This window comes from Alosa sapidissima, chromosome 3, assembly GCF_018492685.1.
Source record: "Alosa sapidissima isolate fAloSap1 chromosome 3, fAloSap1.pri, whole genome shotgun sequence".
NCBI lineage: Eukaryota > Metazoa > Chordata > Actinopteri > Clupeiformes > Clupeidae > Alosa > Alosa sapidissima.
Window position 1 is genome coordinate 21,561,233 of NC_055959.1, and position 19,072 is coordinate 21,580,304.

Consider the following 19,072-nt stretch of genomic DNA (forward strand, 5'->3'; position numbering starts at 1 on the left):
GTATGAATTATTAGTAGGATTATGAAGAAAGGATCATCTTCATAACAAGATTATATGAATATGAATGTAACATTGCATTTAGAAAGTAATTTAAAAAAAAAACATTTGCCTGTTTAAATTGTTAAATAGACCAGTTTCAATATGGCTGTAAATAGTTGTTTAATACCTGTGGCCTTAAAGCAAACTCAGGTTGACCTTAAAGCAAACTCACATGTTGTTCAGATGGCTACCACTTACACAGAGGTGTCCTGATTCACCATGCTTGTCTTATATCATCCCGGACATGAAAGAGTCCTATTAAGTACAGAGAGGGAGGATGTCCACCTATCCAGGGTAATTATGATTATGAAAGACAGGCCAGAAGAGAAGAGAAATGGTCACCGTCGTTGTTGCAAGGGCAGCCTGAGGTGTAATGGGACTCATTGATTCATTCTTCACACACAAGCACTATAAGCAAAAATACAAAAAGGGCAGGCAATTAGTTGTGTATTATTTGAATTTTATATCATTTTATATTGTTTGTTTTGTTCTTCTAAATAATTAACTGCTTACGGTGCACAATGCAAGAGAGAATAGTGCCTGACCGCTCGATGGTGTTTTAAGCCCCCACCAGTGACTTCAAGGCACCCAACCTTAACCCTAACCCTTGCCTAACCCTACTGCCTTCTATGCAGCACTGCCTGGAAGACGACACCTGCCTGGCCATGTATACAGAAATGTAATGCCATTCATTTCAAATTGGCAGATGGCATAACTTGGCAAAAACTAGTATTTTTTCTACGCTACTTTTTCCCTGGAAGCAAAACTGAAATATGGTAATATTTCACAACAAAATAGGTCAGTGTCTCAACAGGTGTGAATAGGAATGAAACCCTCAACCCTGTTCTAACTAACTGCATGGGCTGCCACGTGAGTACATCATTAAGTATTTTTGCATGCCATCTCAGGCACAAGCTATGGTAGACCCCTTCTCAAAGTTACTCATCAGGACGCTGCATCTATTTTAAAATTCCAGCTCAGGAATCTTTCCATTTGACCCCATGCAGCCAAGACAGCATTCTTCTGTGTGCTTTTCAATGTCTCACATTTAAGACTATGAATGGCTTGAGGAATGTTCCACAAGTGTTTTGTTCTCAAGCTGTTCCAGTTGTGGTTTCACAGGAAGTTAACACCCTGATGATGGGGCCAAGGGGACACTACTAAAGCAGTCTATGACTTCTGCTTGATTGTTATCCATTGCCATAGGCTCTCACATTATTTTTTCTCCTATAAGTGTATGTAGGATTCTTTAGGTTATAATACTGCCAAAAGGTAGCATTCTGCATTCACAAGTATTTGCAAAACAAACCCAAAAGAATAGAAAGGCTATTAAATCTACAGAGAGGAGAGAGTAGACGAGCTATGTAATGCAATAGTAAAAAAATGTATTCTATGTGTAATTATTAAGCATATTTTTTGGATATCTGCAGTGTTTGAATAGGTAGAACGCAGTTTAATACCATACATGATAACTTGAACTAATATTTTAATTTCTAATATGCATGGCCTTTATGTGGCTAGTAAAGACAGTAGTTTTCTTGTCTTTTATTATGCACATAAATAGAAAGTTCTTGGAGGCAGCTAGTCACATGGTGTACTCATGCACTCTCAATGACTGAAGGGCAACACCATTGCCAGTGGAGATCCCTCCCTTTTTGAATGGGGGCGGGTGGGATGGAGGGTGGTAGACATATGACCCTTGTCATTTGTCAAGTCAGTAGCACATGCTGTCAATCTTTAATAGTGGTTCTAATAGCAAAAAACATTTTGTATAGCTACTGTACTTTTCACTTTTACTTTTTGAACACAACTCAGAACAGTCTGATTGAACTACACTTCCAGTTATGAAGTGAAGTTCTTACTCCATCTGCCATCCAAACTGCATAGAATACTTATCACAGAAAGTGGCAGGAAATGAAAGCATTGTTTTTTTCTTCTCTAGCAACTCCATTTGTGAGGAAATTGACAGCGAATGGAATGGCTTTTGAGGCTTGAGATGAACTCTAGATACACACATGGGCCACGTGTGAGACTCCGTCTCTAAACCAATCAGTAAAAAAGCAGAGCACCAACCAATAAGTATAAGTATCAGTTCAGTATACAGGTTCATGGTGCTATTTCCTGCTTGGCCTTATGCCTGTCGCACCTCCTCCGGTGCCCTTCGGGTCAGATGCAAGGTCGTCAGCTGGTGCCACCTATCACCGATGTTTCGCCCCCTAGCCAGTACATCTCCAGGTGGGGGGGCAAGTGGCTTGTCAGGGACGTCTCCCTACCACTCCCTGCATCTCACCCTACTGGGGTGTCTGACCCCATCTACCATCCTTCCTCCTTACCCACAACCAAAAGCTAGCTTTCTCAGCCTCTTCTGCCAGCTCTTTGACTGCTCGCTGCAGCCTTGCCCCTGATGTTCCTGTGGCATGGAGGAGCTGCATCACTGACCGGCCTACAAAGCCCCTGCACCCAACCTCCACTGGGTGGATGGATGCTGCCCAGCCTGCCTCCTTGCACTCCATTGCCAGCTCCGTGTATTTGTCCCGTTTCAGCTCATGGGCAGCTGGTATGCCCTCTTCCCACGGAACGGTCAGCTCAATTATGAGGACTCGCTTGGCGGCTGTGGACCACATGACAATGTCTGGCCTCAGGGTTGTGTCCACAATCTCACTGGGAAAGACGAGCTGCTTGTCCAGGTCCACGCGCATCTCCCACGCCTTTCCAGGAGTCAGCAGTGATCTTGACTGGCCCCCTTGAGGCTGGTTCTCTCCTGGTCTCCTAGGCTTCTGCTGGTTCTCTCCTGGTCGGACAAAGGACACGCGCGAGAGTTGGCTGTTTGAGCTGTTTGAGCTGTTGGCAGTTGGCAGTTGCTCTGTTTGTCTCCAGGTGTTCTGCAAGCTTTCTCAGGACTTGATTGTGGCGCCATCTGAGGCGCCCCTGTGAGAGTGCCACTCTGCAAGCGGACAGGATGTGCTGGAGTCCTGCGTTGGCTGTTCCACATAGAGGGCATTTGTCCTTGCTCCCAAACCATATTGCCAAGTTCTTAGTATGTAGCCTGGGGAGCCCAGTGGTGTCTCTCTGGCTGCATCGGCGTAGTGGTTCCTTGCATACCTTTCCAGATCATCTTTGGAAATATCCAGCTTGCCACTTCGCTTCTCATCAAGCAGCTGTCTGGCATACCTGAAGGGGTCTTTGAAAAAGGCTTTCCTCTCCTTCTCCTCTCTCTTCCTACGCCTCCTGATACGGTGTGCACGGCGAAGCTTTGCGAGCCTCTGTTGCAGGTCATCCCACAGGAGCTTGAGACCTGTCCTTTCCTCTGGTGTTGCTTTCCTCCACCTTTTCCGTAGCTGGCGCCTGTTGCATTGGAGCTCCTCAATGTGTTTCTCTCTCCATCCTTTCTGGGCTGGGACTAAGGTTCTCTTCACTATGCCTTCTCCAAACCTGTCCTTGCATTTCTGGAAGCAGATGTTGCTGAATACCCTTAGCTTGTCCTCCACTCTGCCTCGCAGGGCATTTTCCAGGATGCCACTCAGGTCTCTGTCCAGATTGGTCCACACCTTCCGTTCTTTCGGCTTCGGCCACTTGATTCTGCCGCGCTGTTCTAGTGGCTTGGGGCTGCTTCCTGATTGTGTGGCTGCGGTGGAGACCGTGTTTCCTCTGTCCAGACTTGCTGCTTCCATCTCTTGCCCACTCTCCTCTGCTGCCGCCCTTCCTGCACTGCTGGGTCCTTCCGCACTATGGTTTTCTACCTGGCATTGGGTCCCTTTCGTCTGACCTGCCGAAGCAGTGCGATTGAGTTGTCTAGGCTGGCTGCTGCACTTTGTCCGTCCTTGATGGATACGCAAGCCTCTAAGTGAAGTCACTTTCTGCCACCCGCAACTGCACATCCGGAGGAACTTCTCGTTGCCGTTATCCGTTTCGTTTGGTACCGTGTGATCCGTCCTGGTGGGCCCATCTTCCGCCCCGCCTCTCGGAGGGCCCTCGGGTTGTTTTTCCTTTCTTGTTTTCGTAGTCATTGAGGTTGGCACCCTCTTATTATATACAATAAGTATATATACTCTTTTGATCCCGTGAGGGGAAATTTGGTCTCTGCATTTATCCCAATCCGTGAATTAGTGAAACACACTCAGCACACAGTGAGGTGAAGCACATACTAATCCCGGCGCAGTGAGCTGCCTGCTACAACAGCGGCGCTCGGGGAGCAGTGAGGGGTTAGGTGCCTTGCTCAAAGGCACTTCAGCCGTGCCTACTGGACAGGGTTCGAACCGGCAACCCTCCGGTTAGAAGTCCGAAGCGCTAACCAGTAGGCCACAGCTGCCCCCAAATATCATGTCACAAAGTCGATCTGTAAATGCTCATAACCAAAAAAGCTTTCTGGGCATAAACATAATGAAAAGATAAGAACTGTGAGGCCTTCCGGATGAGAATGTGCCTGGAATCTTCATGCCAATCTGCTCCTCACAAACCTCCAAGAGGTGCAGACCAATAAATATTCAAGCATTGTAGCTTATTTCACTTGATTACATGAAATGTGTGACAAAACTGACATAATAGCCAAAAAACTCAGACTTCCATTGACTATAACTGGACAGTCCAATCTTGTAGGAGCTGCCCTTTGTAGGCCTACTCAATGGATGCAGAGCTGTGAGACTGAATGAAACCTAAATACCTCACACTCACCACAATGCATTGCTTTGCTTTGCCACAACATTGCATTGCTTTGGCAACCACAGTTACTAAGCATGACACATGCATACTCCCTGCCTGCCTCTTATTTCCTCTCCCTCTGTTTGTGTGCAGTACATTTGTGTGTGTGTGTGTGTGTGTGTGTGAGAGAGAGAGAGAGAGAGAGAGAGAGAGAGAGTGTGTGTGTGGTGTGTGTGTGAAAGGCTATAGCATAGACTAGGCTACAATAGAATAGTTTCATGCAATGACCACTGGTGGAATACTTTAAAGATATGATTAATTTAGCCATGACACAGTGAAAGGGGGATCTGGCACACATGGCGTTCAATGTGCTACAATCCCTGACACTGGAATTATTGCTTGGTAGGTTAGTTGCTATTGGTTGAAAGTAGGTCAGCTCAACCGCGTTAATGTGAGCATTTCATGGCATTAGCCTTGACAGTTGCTGTATCCACCAAAGACTCAGCGTAGTCCAGTCTGATTGGAAGGAATGTTGGCTTGGAATGGAAGCGAATAGAGTTTCAAAGCGTTCGTTGGTTCGCGATGATTTAAGACACCATCCTACACTCTTGTTGATAGGGAGTAGAAGGGCTTATTTTTTATGTTTACGGTCCACAACCACAACAGTCGGGCGGGCAATAAAAACATTAGCCTGATTTAAGATTATTTTCAGTTTCTGATGGCACTTTAACCCATAGCCTAGCAGAAGCCTAAAATTCAGAGAGCAGACCATATTGAAGTTATGGCATAGAGACGATGCATTAGCCTAATTAACGCATTATTACCATACAACAAATGCAAAATCATCATCAATCATAATTGTTTCATTACAGAAAATGGATAATAAAAAAATGCAGCCTTCATTTTATATTTATCTTTTGAAATAGAGCTATAACCCTCTTGCGGTGAAAATAATAACAGAAAGATTTGACGTGAAACAATATATATTATACAAAGCTCATTAACAACAGTTTACACGGCCCGCCCTCGTCCAATCTCATTCGCACAGAGGGTTCATTAGCATTGCTAGTGAATTGACGTCAACGACGACAGTGTCCGCACATGGAAAGGCGAACCATTTTGGCTGAGCGCTAGAACCAGTTTCTCTAGCCGCATCGAGCTTCTGGTCGCGGTCTACGCGGACTCCACCAGTTTGGTCTCTGTCACGGATATTGTTTTTATTTTCCGTGCTTCACCAGACCTCTATTTACGGAGATTAGTTGGATTGCAGATAAATACCTATACATTTTATTTTGTCACTGTTTTGGAGAAATAGTTTCTCCTCATGTCCAGGGATATGGAAAAGATGTCCAGACCTATTCCTATTAACTCAACTTTCCTACCTCCGACCCATGGCGTACTCAAATCTCTGCTGGAAAATCCTCTGAAACTGCCGTTCCATCACGATGAAGGTAAACAATAACTTAAATGTGGGCTAAATCGTTTTGATGACTGTGCGTGCGTGCATGCCTTAAAATAATTATTTTCCAAATAGGCTACTGAGCCATGGGATCTTGTTGTGGCTGTCACATACGGTAGATTAGTTTAACCCTAGTCTTCGATTTTTCCACCGACGTCTTCATGCACGTCTAATGCCATCAGCTTTATCAAAAAAGCTCAAAGCTGTTTCTGGAAAAGATTTAGCCTATTCCTCTGTTTTTGACATTGTTGACATTGTTGTCTAGCGCAAATAAGTAGTGAAATTATCTTTACTGTAGGCTATGCCTTGCAGGATAGGTTATTTGTTTGAATGATGTAAACAATCAATTTATCCGATAAGTTGAGATGTTTATTGTTGGCCGATGTTTAGATTTTGTAAGTGACAGAAAGAAAGGCCTGTGTAAAAGAGATGGCAGTGGAAGAAACCACAAATTACAATTGTATTTATAATTAAATAGCTAAGATACCCACTGCAACATGCTATAGAGACAAAGTATCCTAAAATATATGCCAATAGTTCTCTGGAATGTGAAATTCAGGAGTTCACATTATTTTGAAAGGTGAGTGCTTATTGTTGCCAATAGAGGGCGCCTGGTGGTGAACGCATTCCTGTTTAATTGTTTTTTGCTTTTTTGTGTATGATCCTCTTGACATGTTGTTCAAATTAATATGTTTACAGGGATTAGTTATTTTCCTATTTGTTGTACACCTGCAGCATACATGAAAAAGTACTGACATTTGCCCAAACTCTTTCCTTTTAGATGAAAAAAAAAAAGATATATTTTTGCCTAAGGAAATTAATAATAATATTTGTCCTACCATCCTTTTCCTAATCACTGATGACATTCTGAATTGCTGTTGCACTTTCACAGGCTTTGGGAAGGAGAAAGAGAAAGAGAAGAAGCTGGAGGAGGATAGCAACGGGGGCGCTCCACAGTCAGCTTTCCTGGGGCCCACACTGTGGGACAAGACCCTGCCCTACGATGGGGATAACTTCCAGCTGGAGTATATGGATCTGGAGGAGTTCCTCTCAGAGAACGGCATCCCAGCCAACAGCCAGGGTGACCAAAGCCAGCAGCAGCAGCAGCCTCCTCAACCACCACAGCAGCAGGCTCTGCCCCAGCCACCAGCCCCTTCCAACCCCCCCGCCCCCAACGTCGTAGATCTCAGCAGTCGGGCCGCCCCCGCTGTCCACAAAGGCTTGGTGCCCCAGAACTGCCTGCAGAGCCCGCCAAGATCAGGTAGACAACGCAAACACATATAAACACACACACATACACACACACTAGATATGCACAACTGATGGTGTTGATTGGCTTCGATTGATCTTTGGTCACCTATAGATTGGACTCTTGATCAACAAGTTTATCATAGAAGCTGTTAACTGTCAACTGAATGTTCAAGGCCATGTGGCCTTGCCCCCTGCTGAAGCACCCACCCCCATCCTGGTACAATGACCTTGTTGTGACACCGTTTACCTGCAGTTGGTCTGCCGTTAATGCCATTAATGTTTCTGTAATGACATTACTGTTGTTGGCTGTTGACATCACAGAGACACTGACTGCAGATGAAAACTCTCAAAGGCCAGAAATCAAAAGCAGAGAGAGAGAGAGAGAGAGAGAGGGAGGGAGAAAGAAAGATAGAGAGAGAAAAAGAGAGAGAGACCTAGTCAGCTTAGAACACTCAGCAGTTAGGTGTTAGACTTTGGACTAGTGGGGCGTGGGTCCAGCGCTAAGTCCAGAGAAAGTGTAACACATGGTGTACTGTACTCTCAAGGCCGGGCTGTGTACTTATAGTCGGTCATAGGACATCCAATCACCTCAAGAGCCTCTGCTAGTTTACAATGCCACACGTAGGAATGGACTCAAGATAAGAAATGTGGAGTAGAATATCACTATCATAAAGTAAATGTACCATCCAAAGACACTGTAAGGCTATTATTTATTCAGTGTACTAGTTTGTACACATATTTATATTGTGCATAAGTCTTCAATCAGTTATTACTAATGATAAGGCGACGTTAGGTGGTCTTCCAATTCCCTCTTGATTTGTGAGTCAGTAGGGCATCCAATTTCTTTTTGTTCTGACACAAACTGCATCCAAAAAGAATGTACATAACTTGCAAGGCAAGCACAATAGCAATTCCCAGCCCAAAGTGTATTGACTTAACTATCTGGGTCCAAGAACAGCTCTAGAATTAGGAGGATTAGGCTATGCTGGTAGACAGTGGGGGGTCAGACCAACAGCCTGATGTCTATCTTAGCCCTTCTCAACAGTTCTGATAATTGGTCTAAAAACCTGTGACCGCAGGCTGGCCTCTCCAGACAGTTCTCCTCGAATGGCTTTGAGGTTTACAGTTTCATGTTTAACCAGATTGTAGCACTTGATGAGTATTTGTAATTGGACTGAGTCTGCTGAATGTTGCAATAGTAGAAGAACTCATCCAAAACAAATCCGTTTGATCCAGCTACTCACGCTGACGAACCCACACATTGACTTTATACACCATTCATCTTCATGAATCCTGCAGACAGTGAAGGCCACGACTGGGATAATTACTCTCTGTAATCAGTCTGTCTGTTAGGAGGATGTCAAAATGAGGGTCCAGAACTTCCACAGAGCTTTCAGGTTGCAATGGAAATGCTTATCAAGTACATTTAGTGTGACATATTTGATGATATGCCCCTTTCGTTACACCAAGGAGGTGTTGTAGAGGTGTAATAACTGGCAGCTATATTGGTGTGAAACAGATTGATGTTGAAACCACAAATCACTGTGTTCTTAAAGTGCAGTGGTCATGTTTAAATGGACTGGTTAGTGTGGTTATTGACTAGTGAGTCTTTCTAGAATTGTCCATCCAGGCCTATGGCCTGTGTGCTGTTCCTTAGTTTTAAAACCAATTAAAAAGTGACACAAGCAAAGTAGAGTTAAAGTACATTGTTGCTAAATGGATGCGCTGTCCCTCCACAACACTGACAATGATAAATATGCTCTAATAAGCATATCATTATATTATATTATATTATATTATATTATATTATATTATATTATATTATATTATATTATGGGCTATCCTATGGTGTGGGGTCCCATTTGTTTACACCGCCATGTGTTGTACTGAGGTTAGAACGGCTGGTCATGAGGTCTGGAGGGAGGGCTCCATGTGCAGCGGTATTTACTTGTGTTCCTCGCTCTCCCGTGGGTGCGTGTCAGTGAGTGGGCGTGCTGTGTGTACCCACGCTCATGTGAGGGTGTTGTGTTTGTGTTTGGTCTAGACTCTTTTGCTCTCTCTCTCCCCCTCCCTCTCCCTCATCTCTTCTCTCTCTCTCTCCCTCTCTCCGTGCTCTTCTCAGCGTTTCTCTTGAGCACATTACCTCTCACGTGCGTCTGGCCGGCTCATCCTGCAGCGTGCGCAGCCATGTGATGGACACATGCAGGCGCCGTGTGCTGAGCAGAATGGAACAGCACAGCCTCGCGCGGCGCAGGGCTTTACTCCAGAACAGAGCTAGTCACGGCATGAGCCGGCCTCCCCCCACCCTCTCCCTCCCTCCCGCGCTCTCTTCCTCTCCCTCTCTTCCACGCTCCCTCTCTCTCTCTCACTCTGGCACTCTCTTGCTGCCTCTCTTGTCCCCCCTCCCTTTTGGTTCTCACTCTCTCGCTCTCTCTCTCTTTTCTGGAATGTTACCTCTCTCACCCCCCCCACCCTCCTTGACTTTGCTCTCTCTCTCTCTCTCTCTCCCCCTCTGGCAGCCCTCCATTCCTTTTTCGTTCTCTCTCTCTCAGTCACACACTGCTGCTCCTCCTTCCATCTCTGGCTTTGCCTGTTCAGTCTTCACTGCCAGACTCTGTTTGACTGAGCACATGCTGTACCCTGCAGATATCACATTGCCTGGGCCATGCAGCTGTCACGTGTCAATGTTTTTGTTTTTTTTAATCTCACACACACACACACACACACACACACACACACACACACACACACACACACACACACACACATGGTTTCTCTCTCTCATATTTACTCACACCCACACCCACAAAACCACATACACATGCACACCCCTTTTGACACTTCCAGACACCAGCCATCTCATGCAGTTGTTGTTCTGTCAGTCAGTCAGTGGTGCTGGTCTTGTGTCCTCTGCGGTCAGAGCGTGAAACACACTTGGAGCACAAGATAAAGTTTATCAACCAGTTTTGGTACAACTGCCATGCTGGGCCACCTTGTGGATGTTGGTCTCAATGGTGACGGGTGAACAAATATCTCCTCCTGACTGAACACAGCAATACTGAGAGGCTTTGAGAAGGGTGGGGGGCCACAAGGCCAAAGGTGGGCCTCTCAAACACAGATAAGGGGGTCGTGCTACGGCGACCCGAAAGGTAAAAAAACAGCACATCATCGCTTTTGTTATCATCAGTTAGACGCTATTAGTTTGTCAACAGGCAGGTGATGTTCTTCATGCTACTCTTGTGTTTTGGCAAGTAGTGCAGTTATGCGCTATCCCCAGGCGAACTGTGCTCTGCTCGCAAAGTAAGAACATTCCACTAGTTTTTGCACTCAATAACAGAGAGAGAGAGGGGGAGAGAGAGTGAGCAAGAGAGATTTCTGCTTTCTGCTGAGAGACAATGAGCAGAGTGAACAGAGTAAGCACAGAGCTGTGTGTGAATGAGCAAGGAATATGTTCCTGGATGACTGACTGGGATAGAGAGGAGTTTGATTTTTTTAAGATTTTCTTTTGTAGAGGGAAGGATCAGGCAAGTGGAAGGGAATGAGGAAGTGGGTCCTTGCGTGCCACAGAGAGCACTGATATGCCAGCTATGGCAAATCCTTTCCTGGTACTTTAATCCCATTACTGTGCTATCACACAAGGCCAATCGGCAAGCACATCTATACGGTGGTTTGCAACAAAGCCAGCGTCGTGAAGGACAGAATGCTATAAAACAGGCCCAAGAGGGGTTTACAAAGTGCCACATAGTTGACCGACTAACCAAGCGACTTGGGAGATGGAGGAGGAAACACTTGCATCCGGGAGAGCTGAGCTAAGGAGGAAGGGATGGACAGCAGGGGGGCCTGGATTCAAGCTTGGGTCAGAGCTTGGGTCAGAGCTTGGGTCAGAGCCTCCCCAGCATCACAAGACACCCTTCCCAGTCCAGCAGAAAAGCCCCAAGCCCACGCCAGGCTGACCTCACGGAGGATTAAAATGCCCCCGTCTGCCTGTTATTGTCTGACCCAAGCGCGTGGCCAGCAGCACAGGGGGCCAAGCGAGAGCATGACCGGTGGAGAGGAGAGTGACCCCACTGAGGTGGGGGGTGGGAAGGCTTTGTTGGGATGGTTTTCACATAATTGCTGTCCAGATGAACGTCTCAACACACTAATAGGAAAAGAAAAGAGCCAAGCTAGGAGTAAGTGATCCTTAATTTGTGTAAATCCGATTGGCCTCTATGGTCGTCTCATCTCAGTCATCAGGGATGTTTGCCAGTCCTCCAGAGGCAAAGTGGTATACCATTGAAACGAGTCTCTTTTTTTTATACCATATTTGTACCATTTTATGGTGGTCAGGAATTTTGAAGCAACTGTGAATAAATGTGTTGAGTTTTTTACGCTAAGTCCCTCAGACCAAGTTTAGCACACTCCCATCAGGGCATGTCAATGAGTCACCATGCCATACTTCTGACGTCAGGTGACCAAACAATCTGAAGATTTCATGCATTCTTGTCTGCATGATTGTTGGTCACCTCCCCGGTGTGGCAGGTTTGGTGTGCTGAGCTTGGCGGGTTATCTGCCCAGGTTAGACAGTTTCTGACCTAAACACTCAGTAGATGATGTGGTTGAAATACCGGTTGGTATTTGGTATTCAAAGTCATGTAAACTGGTGGTTGTCTGACCCAATGAGGGGCGCGCCCAAACTAATCCCCAAGTAGTTGTAATGTGCCAGAACCAGAAGAAAAAGGAGATGGATGCGAAACGACATATTCACACATACTCTTGTTCTGCCAGAACACCCATCATGGCCACAACACTTCCTAAGGAACTTGTAGAAAAAGAAGTTAACAGAAATGAAGGCTTAACTTCAGCCCAAGCATGGCAACAACAACTTGTAGAGAAACATGCAGAGATCAGACAAGAACAGAAATTAAATAAAAGTATTTCCAACCCCATTAGTCAACATTTCTCTAGCACACCCCCATATATGCAGGGTGATTAGGGCAGCCGTGGCCCACTGGTTAGCACTCTGGGTTGCCGGTTCGAGCCCTGACCAGTGGGCCGCGGCTGAAGTGCCCTTGAGCAAGGCACCTAACCCCTCACTGCTCCCCGAGCACCGCCGTTGAAGCAGGCAATGAGTGTCACTGCACCGGGATTAGTGTGTGCTTCACCTCACTGTGTGTTCACTGTGTGCTGTTTGTGTTTCACTAATTCACCGATTGGGTTAAATGCAGAGACCAAATTTCCCTCACGGGATCAAAAAAGTATTTAAAAAAAAATTAACATTTGATTGTGTGTGAACATACTCCAGGAGATAGAGTAGATCTGCTCTGGCTATGACTTCCAGCGCTAATGACTACGATTTAGGTTGTGGGTATTTGGGGAGTTTATCCACCACGTCTCCTCTCTCCTCTCCTCTCCAGCCCGGGCCACTGCCAAATGAAATGCCTTTCTGTGTTAAGCTCTTTAATTTGCTTTAATCCGCCACTGATGAGGTACCAGGAGGGAGAACGACAGGGGAAAAAAAGAAAACAGTAACAGTCTCCCATCGAGAGATGGGAGGAAGACGGTGAAGTCGGCAGGAAAAGACTCGTTAAGAACTCCAAAACAAAGCAGCAGAGTTTTCAACATATTTGTTTCCCTCAGCTGACTCAAGCATAGGCTCAGGTGATAATCACATAGCTTAGCTTGCGTGGAGAGGGAATAGAGTGCATGCGATTATAAGGAAGAGGCAGGTGTTTGTGGCTTGACTTATACTTGCTCTCCCTCTGGTGGTTGGAGTGGGTAACTGCAGTATGTCCACAGAAGTTGATAGTCTGGTTCTCTGGACATTTTATAGAGGTTCTGCTCTGGTCTGGTCACTGTACTGAATAAACATAACTTAATGTACAGTATACTAACAGCATTCATTTATTGTCCAATCCCAGTAAGACTTGTCATTCTAGTCTTTCATTGATTAGTATGTCATACTGAGGAAATTATCTCAATAATTTGAAACATCTCACCCCTATACTGAGTGTGCTAATGAATCAGCTAATGAATGAGTTTTGCTCAGTGGAGTGAATTCTGGGGAAGGGAAATAAGTAGCTAGCAGCAGGGTAGCAGTCAAGACTCTTAAGGTTTTACAGTATTTGAGATTTCTTAACCTAAAACCTTCTTGTTTTCCCTTTCTCCACCAGCTCTGCCGTCAGCCCGCAATACACCCAGTCCAATTGACCCAGAGTCCATCCAGGTTCCTGTGGGCTACGAGCCCGACCCAGCAGACTTGGCTCTGTCCAGCGTGCCAGGCCAGGAGATGTTTGACCCCCGCAAGCGCAAGTTCTCCGCCGAGGAGCTCAAACCCCAGCCCATGATCAAGAAGGCGAGAAAGGTCTTTATTCCCGAGGATCTGAAGGTGAGAGGCCGCCACTGTTCAGCTCTCTCCCTCGTAGCTCAGCCCCATCTTGTTTTCCATTCTTGAGCTCTAGGTTTGAATTCAGTGCTCCCAAGTGTTATGTAACTCCGCAGGAAGGATTGAGGGAAGCTAGGGAATAAAACCTTTTAAGAGGCAGAAGTGGAATTAGCTCACTGGCGCAGGCTCAACACAAGGAGAGAATGGGCTGTGTAGACGGTGAGGGCAGAAGCTAGAACATTTTCAGAGTGTGCACTTCAAGTGAACAAGTTACATTTTTAGAACACATCCCAAAATAGTTTTTTATTTCCACAACAAATCCTTCTCATGAGCTCAGACCTCTACAGGGACAACTGGAATATGTTTACCATTCAGAGAGGCAAAATTAGACACTGTTGCACCCATCTTAACACTCTGGCTCACTGCCCTTAGACTTGGTTTGGGGAGATTTTTATAGGATTGTCAGTCATGTGACGCTGGAACCCATTCGTTAGGTCAGGTTAGGACACTGGCCAGGCCACTTAAGTTATTACCTCAGAGTGGATAGCCTAGTATAGATTGTCAGTCCTCAGTCAATTATAAGAGTCATTATACTGTACCCCCCCCAGGCTTTTACAAAGCTAAGCTTGAGTGTTTGTTTGAGTTTACAGTGAAGAAAAGCATTGAAAGCACTGGGCTAGCATGCATGGATGAATTCTCTCAGCATGTGTCCTCTTCCGTTATGTAAACCCTTCTCTCTCTCTGTATCTAAAACAGGATGACCGGTACTGGGCGAGGCGCAGGAAGAACAACGTGGCAGCAAAGCGTTCACGTGACGCCCGGCGGCTGAAGGAGAACCAGATCGCCATCCGGGCGGGTTTCCTGGAGAAGGAGAACTCCGCACTGCGCCTGGAGGTGGCCGACCTGCGGAAAGAGCTGGGCCGCTGCAAGAACGTTCTGGCCAAGTACGAGGCCCGACACGGCCCCCTGTGAGCGGCCCAGCCCCCGACCCCACCCCGTTTGCTACCACCGCCACCCTCTGCCTGCCCGGCCCTCCACCACGCATGGGCCCCCTCCATCACCCAGTTCACCCCCCAAAACCCCCCTTGCACCCCATGCACACCCACACCACCAGCCCCAGGGGGTTTTCAAGGACTATGCCTGCCCCGTGTGGAGAGGAGGAGAACGTTTCACAGTCCAACGGACACTTCTTTAGAAGCTGATGTACTCTTTATGTTGACACATTTGTTTCTTCCTTGCCTCCTCAGTCACTGTCCTTCCAAGTCCCCCTCTCTATCCCACCCTACACATGTACATAGATATATTACTTGCAAACAGGATGTATCCCCCCCCCCCTCATATTTTTCTCATTTTCTTTTTATTGTTAGTCCTTTGATGTAGCCACCTGTTGGTCGCTGAGCTGAACCTCTGTGTGGTTACCTCCCCGCCCCCAGAGTCTCGTTTCTTACCGCGTGTCCAGGACAGCCCTCTGTCATTCTCTTCAGTCTCACTCTTTTTTTTTATTTCTACAGTCCACAAGAGCAGCTTCTGGAGTGATTTATTCTCTCCTCCTCCTCCGCCTCCTTTTCCTCTTCCTCGTCCTGTCAACTCTCTTTGTCCTTCCACTCAGGTCTTGCTGTCTTCGTTTCATTGTCCTGAGAATCTGTTCCGGAAAAGAGGATTGTGAGGCGTTTTAACCATGGCCCTGCTGTAGCTAAGCAGGGTCAATGTTTTGTAACTTGTTTTGAGATAAGTGTTGTATTGCAGCGTCTCCGCCACCCTATGACCCCCACGGTCCTCTATTGTCTTTGTGCGTAACTGCAGCCACGTTACACTAGCTAGCTTTCAAGACCGCTTATTATCATGTGTTCTGTTCTGAATTTTATCACTTACCTATTTCCCCCATAACTGTGACATAAGTGTACAGACTTTACTTTTAAAATAGGTAATGGTTCATTTCATGTGTTTTTATTTTTTATGTCATCACTGCATCATGGAGCAATAATTCTAGCCTGTTGTCTGCAGCCTCACAGTATGCGTTGTCTAAAGAACCGTTCTGTGTGCTACCACCTCTCCTCTTTCCCGTGTTCCGTGTTCCACCACATTCTCATTAGCGCATTCATGTGTGTGTTCTCTCTGCTTGTCTTGTGAATGAGCTTTGCCTCGGTAGAGGGGGGAAGAGCTGTCCCTCCAAAATGCTGAGCGCCCATGGCCCTCTCAGTCCCAGACCCCCCACGTTCCCTGGTGACTGAACCCTGAACCCTGAACCCGACCTGTCCAGCTAACCTCTGCACTAATGCGTGTGTCACAATCTGATCTAGTGTGACCTTTCTACTCCCTTTAGTCTTGTCCTCTGCCTGGTATTTCCTCTGGATCAGCTTTCCTTATCTCTCTACCCTACAAAACAATGAACTTTTGAAAAAAAAATTAAGCTGTTAATTAATATTCATTCTTATTACTATTGTTGTTGTTATTGTAATTATGATTATTATTACTATTATCATCATTGGTTTAATGAATAACTCAGCATGATTTTCAGAGCTCCTACCTGAAGCAAATTGTGAACTTTTCTTTTTTTCTGTTTTTGAGCAGACTCATTTTGTTTGGTTCTTTATTTGTTTTTCTTTTTCAGAGCATGAGTAAGGAGAGTGGTTCTGTCAATCAGTACACAGCTATACATAGTTCTCTTCATTTCTCCTCTTTATTTTTGTAGCTATATGTTTGCCTTCCTCGAAGATGGCTGTATGAATGTATTGAATGTAAAAGATGTTTTTTCAAAGCGTAAGTTGGATGGTGTTGTCTAATACTGTGGTTAACCCAATTAATTTGTTTACTACAGACCAAAACATACAGCACAGATAAAAGTATATTGGTTATCAGAGATTTAATGTTTATATAAAACTATTCTATAAGTTGTTCTTTTTGTACAGTATTTTTCCTATACAATACTGGCTACATATTTTAAAGGCACAACAAATCCAGAATATTATAAAAAAGATAAATAAAAAGTATATATATATATATAAATGATATATATATAAATGATATATACATTATTCAAAATATGTGATTCAGTGTTTTGATATATGACATTTTGCCATGGTAGATGTACAGAGAATCAAGGCACTCCAGCACCTATTCATATGGGCATTATTGTTGACACTCCTGTACCCTTGGTTGTATGGATGTAGCCTTTAGCTCCTCCTGTGGTCTCTGGAATTGTAATCCATAGAGCTCGAGTTTCGCCACTGGCACAGAATAAAAAAGAAAAGTGTATAAAGCCACGAGGATGACCATTATTTGCATCCTCCTTCAGAAATGCACCTGTCGACAAAGATGTTCGAAACTCAGCATATTTCCACGAGTCAGATACCTGATGACTCCACTAGATGTCACTAGATGTCTTATACAGTATTCCTGTTGTCCTCACTAATGAGAGTGAGAGGTCTGTTGCATATTTTGCAGGTGGTATATAGCTTTATTTATATATTATGAGAGATGAAGGGTTGGAATGCCAGACGGGCAACAGGTTTAACATCTCAGTATTTTTCCTCATTGGAAAAATGGTCAGCGGTTGTATACATTGACCTGTGTGGCTGCTGTCCTTGAGTGAGGAGACTGCTGAAATTGGTTAGTATAGCTTTAGGTTTAGTTCTCTATGTGCCCGCCAAAAGTCATTCAAAGCAAACAGACTAGGTTTCCATGGCCAGAAGGTTTTGGTGTTTTGCCACAGACGCAAGTTGTTGGGCGGTATCCCATATGCACACTATAGGCTCCTATATGTCAAGAGGATAAAGCCAATATGATTTCTCTCCGATCCCCTTTTTTACCTCTTAATGGATGAAGTCCACTACCTCACCCTTGGTAAATACATAAAAATGAAACATAGTGATTATAAGTCTATTCCAGTGCCTTGAACTCACAAGCTGTTCCTCAGACACTCTGCATTGTTCAGATTTAACCTACCACCTGGATAGCTTTAGACAAGGGCTCCCCTGGTCCATACAAGCATACATCCATTTTTTAGGATTCACAGACACAGACATGGGTAGATGACCATTGTATTAATGGCAACACCAAGAAGACTGTTTTTACAGAGGAGGGTAAAATATAAATTAGAGGTGTATTCTATCTTTTATGTGACATGGAATGGAGGCATAAGCATATTTATGCAGTTTCAGCCCTCAGCCTCTCCCATTCTCTCTGTAATATATAGTGTTGAATAAACTATTTCCAGTTATTTCTCTTTGGTGTTTTCTTTCTCGAACTTCTTTGGCACTTCACTTGGTGAGATTACATAACCAAGATATTTAAAGGGATTGGTGTTCAAGCAGCCATGCCTGAAGGTCTCACAATGCTGCCTTGTGTTGGCATCAGGTTCTTACTGCCTTTGCATGACATCCCACCTATAAAGTTTGGGATTTGCACCACATATCTGCTTAATCACATGAAGCCAGAAGGGTCTGTGGTGTGACGGAACAGAATGTATAGTGTCCCCCACACACACAGCCTTGTGGCACCTCATCACTTGCATCAGGCCTTGCATGGAAAACATAGGTGTGCAGGTAAGTAGGAGTATGCAACTTTGGGGATAGAAATGGTTATCAAATTGGGGGAATTTCCATGCGCAATCAAAAGCAGCAGTAAAGCAGTCCAGCATATAGGGTAGAGCTTTAAGAGAGCTAGCTTACTTGTTTAGGACTATAAACAGCGTCTATAAAGTATTATTGACATTCAGTGCTCAATAAGCTCAGCCTCTTATAGAATATAGTTGCAGGCAGCCCTACACTCACAGCTTTGATTGGCTTAATCTCAGGTAGGACATATTGCGTGGAATCTAAGGGAGGAGCATGGTGGTATGGACTACAGAATAAACCTCACGCTGGAGATGTCCGACAAAGAGCCTATGGGCTTAAAACATCTGTGAATGAATGAATAAATAAATGAATGAATAAATGAACAAATGAATGAATGGTCACGTGGGGGTTATATATGTCATTCCATCCATACCTCTACGGCCTTTTTTTAGATTTTGGATTGTGTATCATTTTACTTTCTTATTTTAGTGTAAATGTATGGGTGAGGCCTCAAAATACCTTTAAAAATACCTTTAAGATTGGGAGCTCATTCTTTGCATTTGACGCATCCTGTTCCAGGTTCATCCCTAGCCTGATTGTCTGCTTTTCAAGCCCTACCATAATAAGGCCTTTGGGTGACTTTCACCTGTCACAGCTGGTTAGAGACAAAGGAGAAGGATGGAATGTACAATGTCGTCATTAGCCTACTGCTCGTCTACGCAACCTTAACACAGGTGACTCCCGCAGGTGTGATGGCATGTTAGA

At 45.0% G+C, this 19,072-nt stretch overlaps 1 protein-coding gene across 1 annotated transcript; it reads left to right on the top strand.

Moving 5' to 3' along the window:
• The first annotated feature begins 5,781 nt into the window (after window positions 1-5,781).
• LOC121704839 (hepatic leukemia factor-like) lies at window positions 5,782-17,970 on the top strand. Its single transcript, XM_042085346.1, has 4 exons — window positions 5,782-6,128; window positions 7,029-7,397; window positions 13,540-13,754; window positions 14,508-17,970. The coding sequence occupies exons 1-4, from the start codon at window positions 6,002-6,004 to the stop codon at window positions 14,721-14,723; spliced, it is 927 nt and encodes a 308-aa protein (XP_041941280.1). The 5' UTR covers window positions 5,782-6,001; the 3' UTR covers window positions 14,724-17,970.
• The last annotated feature ends 1,102 nt before the right edge of the window (window positions 17,971-19,072 follow it).

Excerpts from the sequence above, each read along its gene's own strand:
- LOC121704839 (XM_042085346.1), top strand. The coding sequence starts at position 6,002 with ATGTCCAGGGATATGGAAAAGATGTCCAGACCTATTCCTATTAACTCA. Across the intron at positions 7,398-13,539 it reads GCAGAGCCCGCCAAGATCAG|CTCTGCCGTCAGCCCGCAAT; the intron begins GTAGACAACGCA and ends TTTCTCCACCAG. Across the intron at positions 13,755-14,507 it reads TTATTCCCGAGGATCTGAAG|GATGACCGGTACTGGGCGAG; the intron begins GTGAGAGGCCGC and ends TATCTAAAACAG.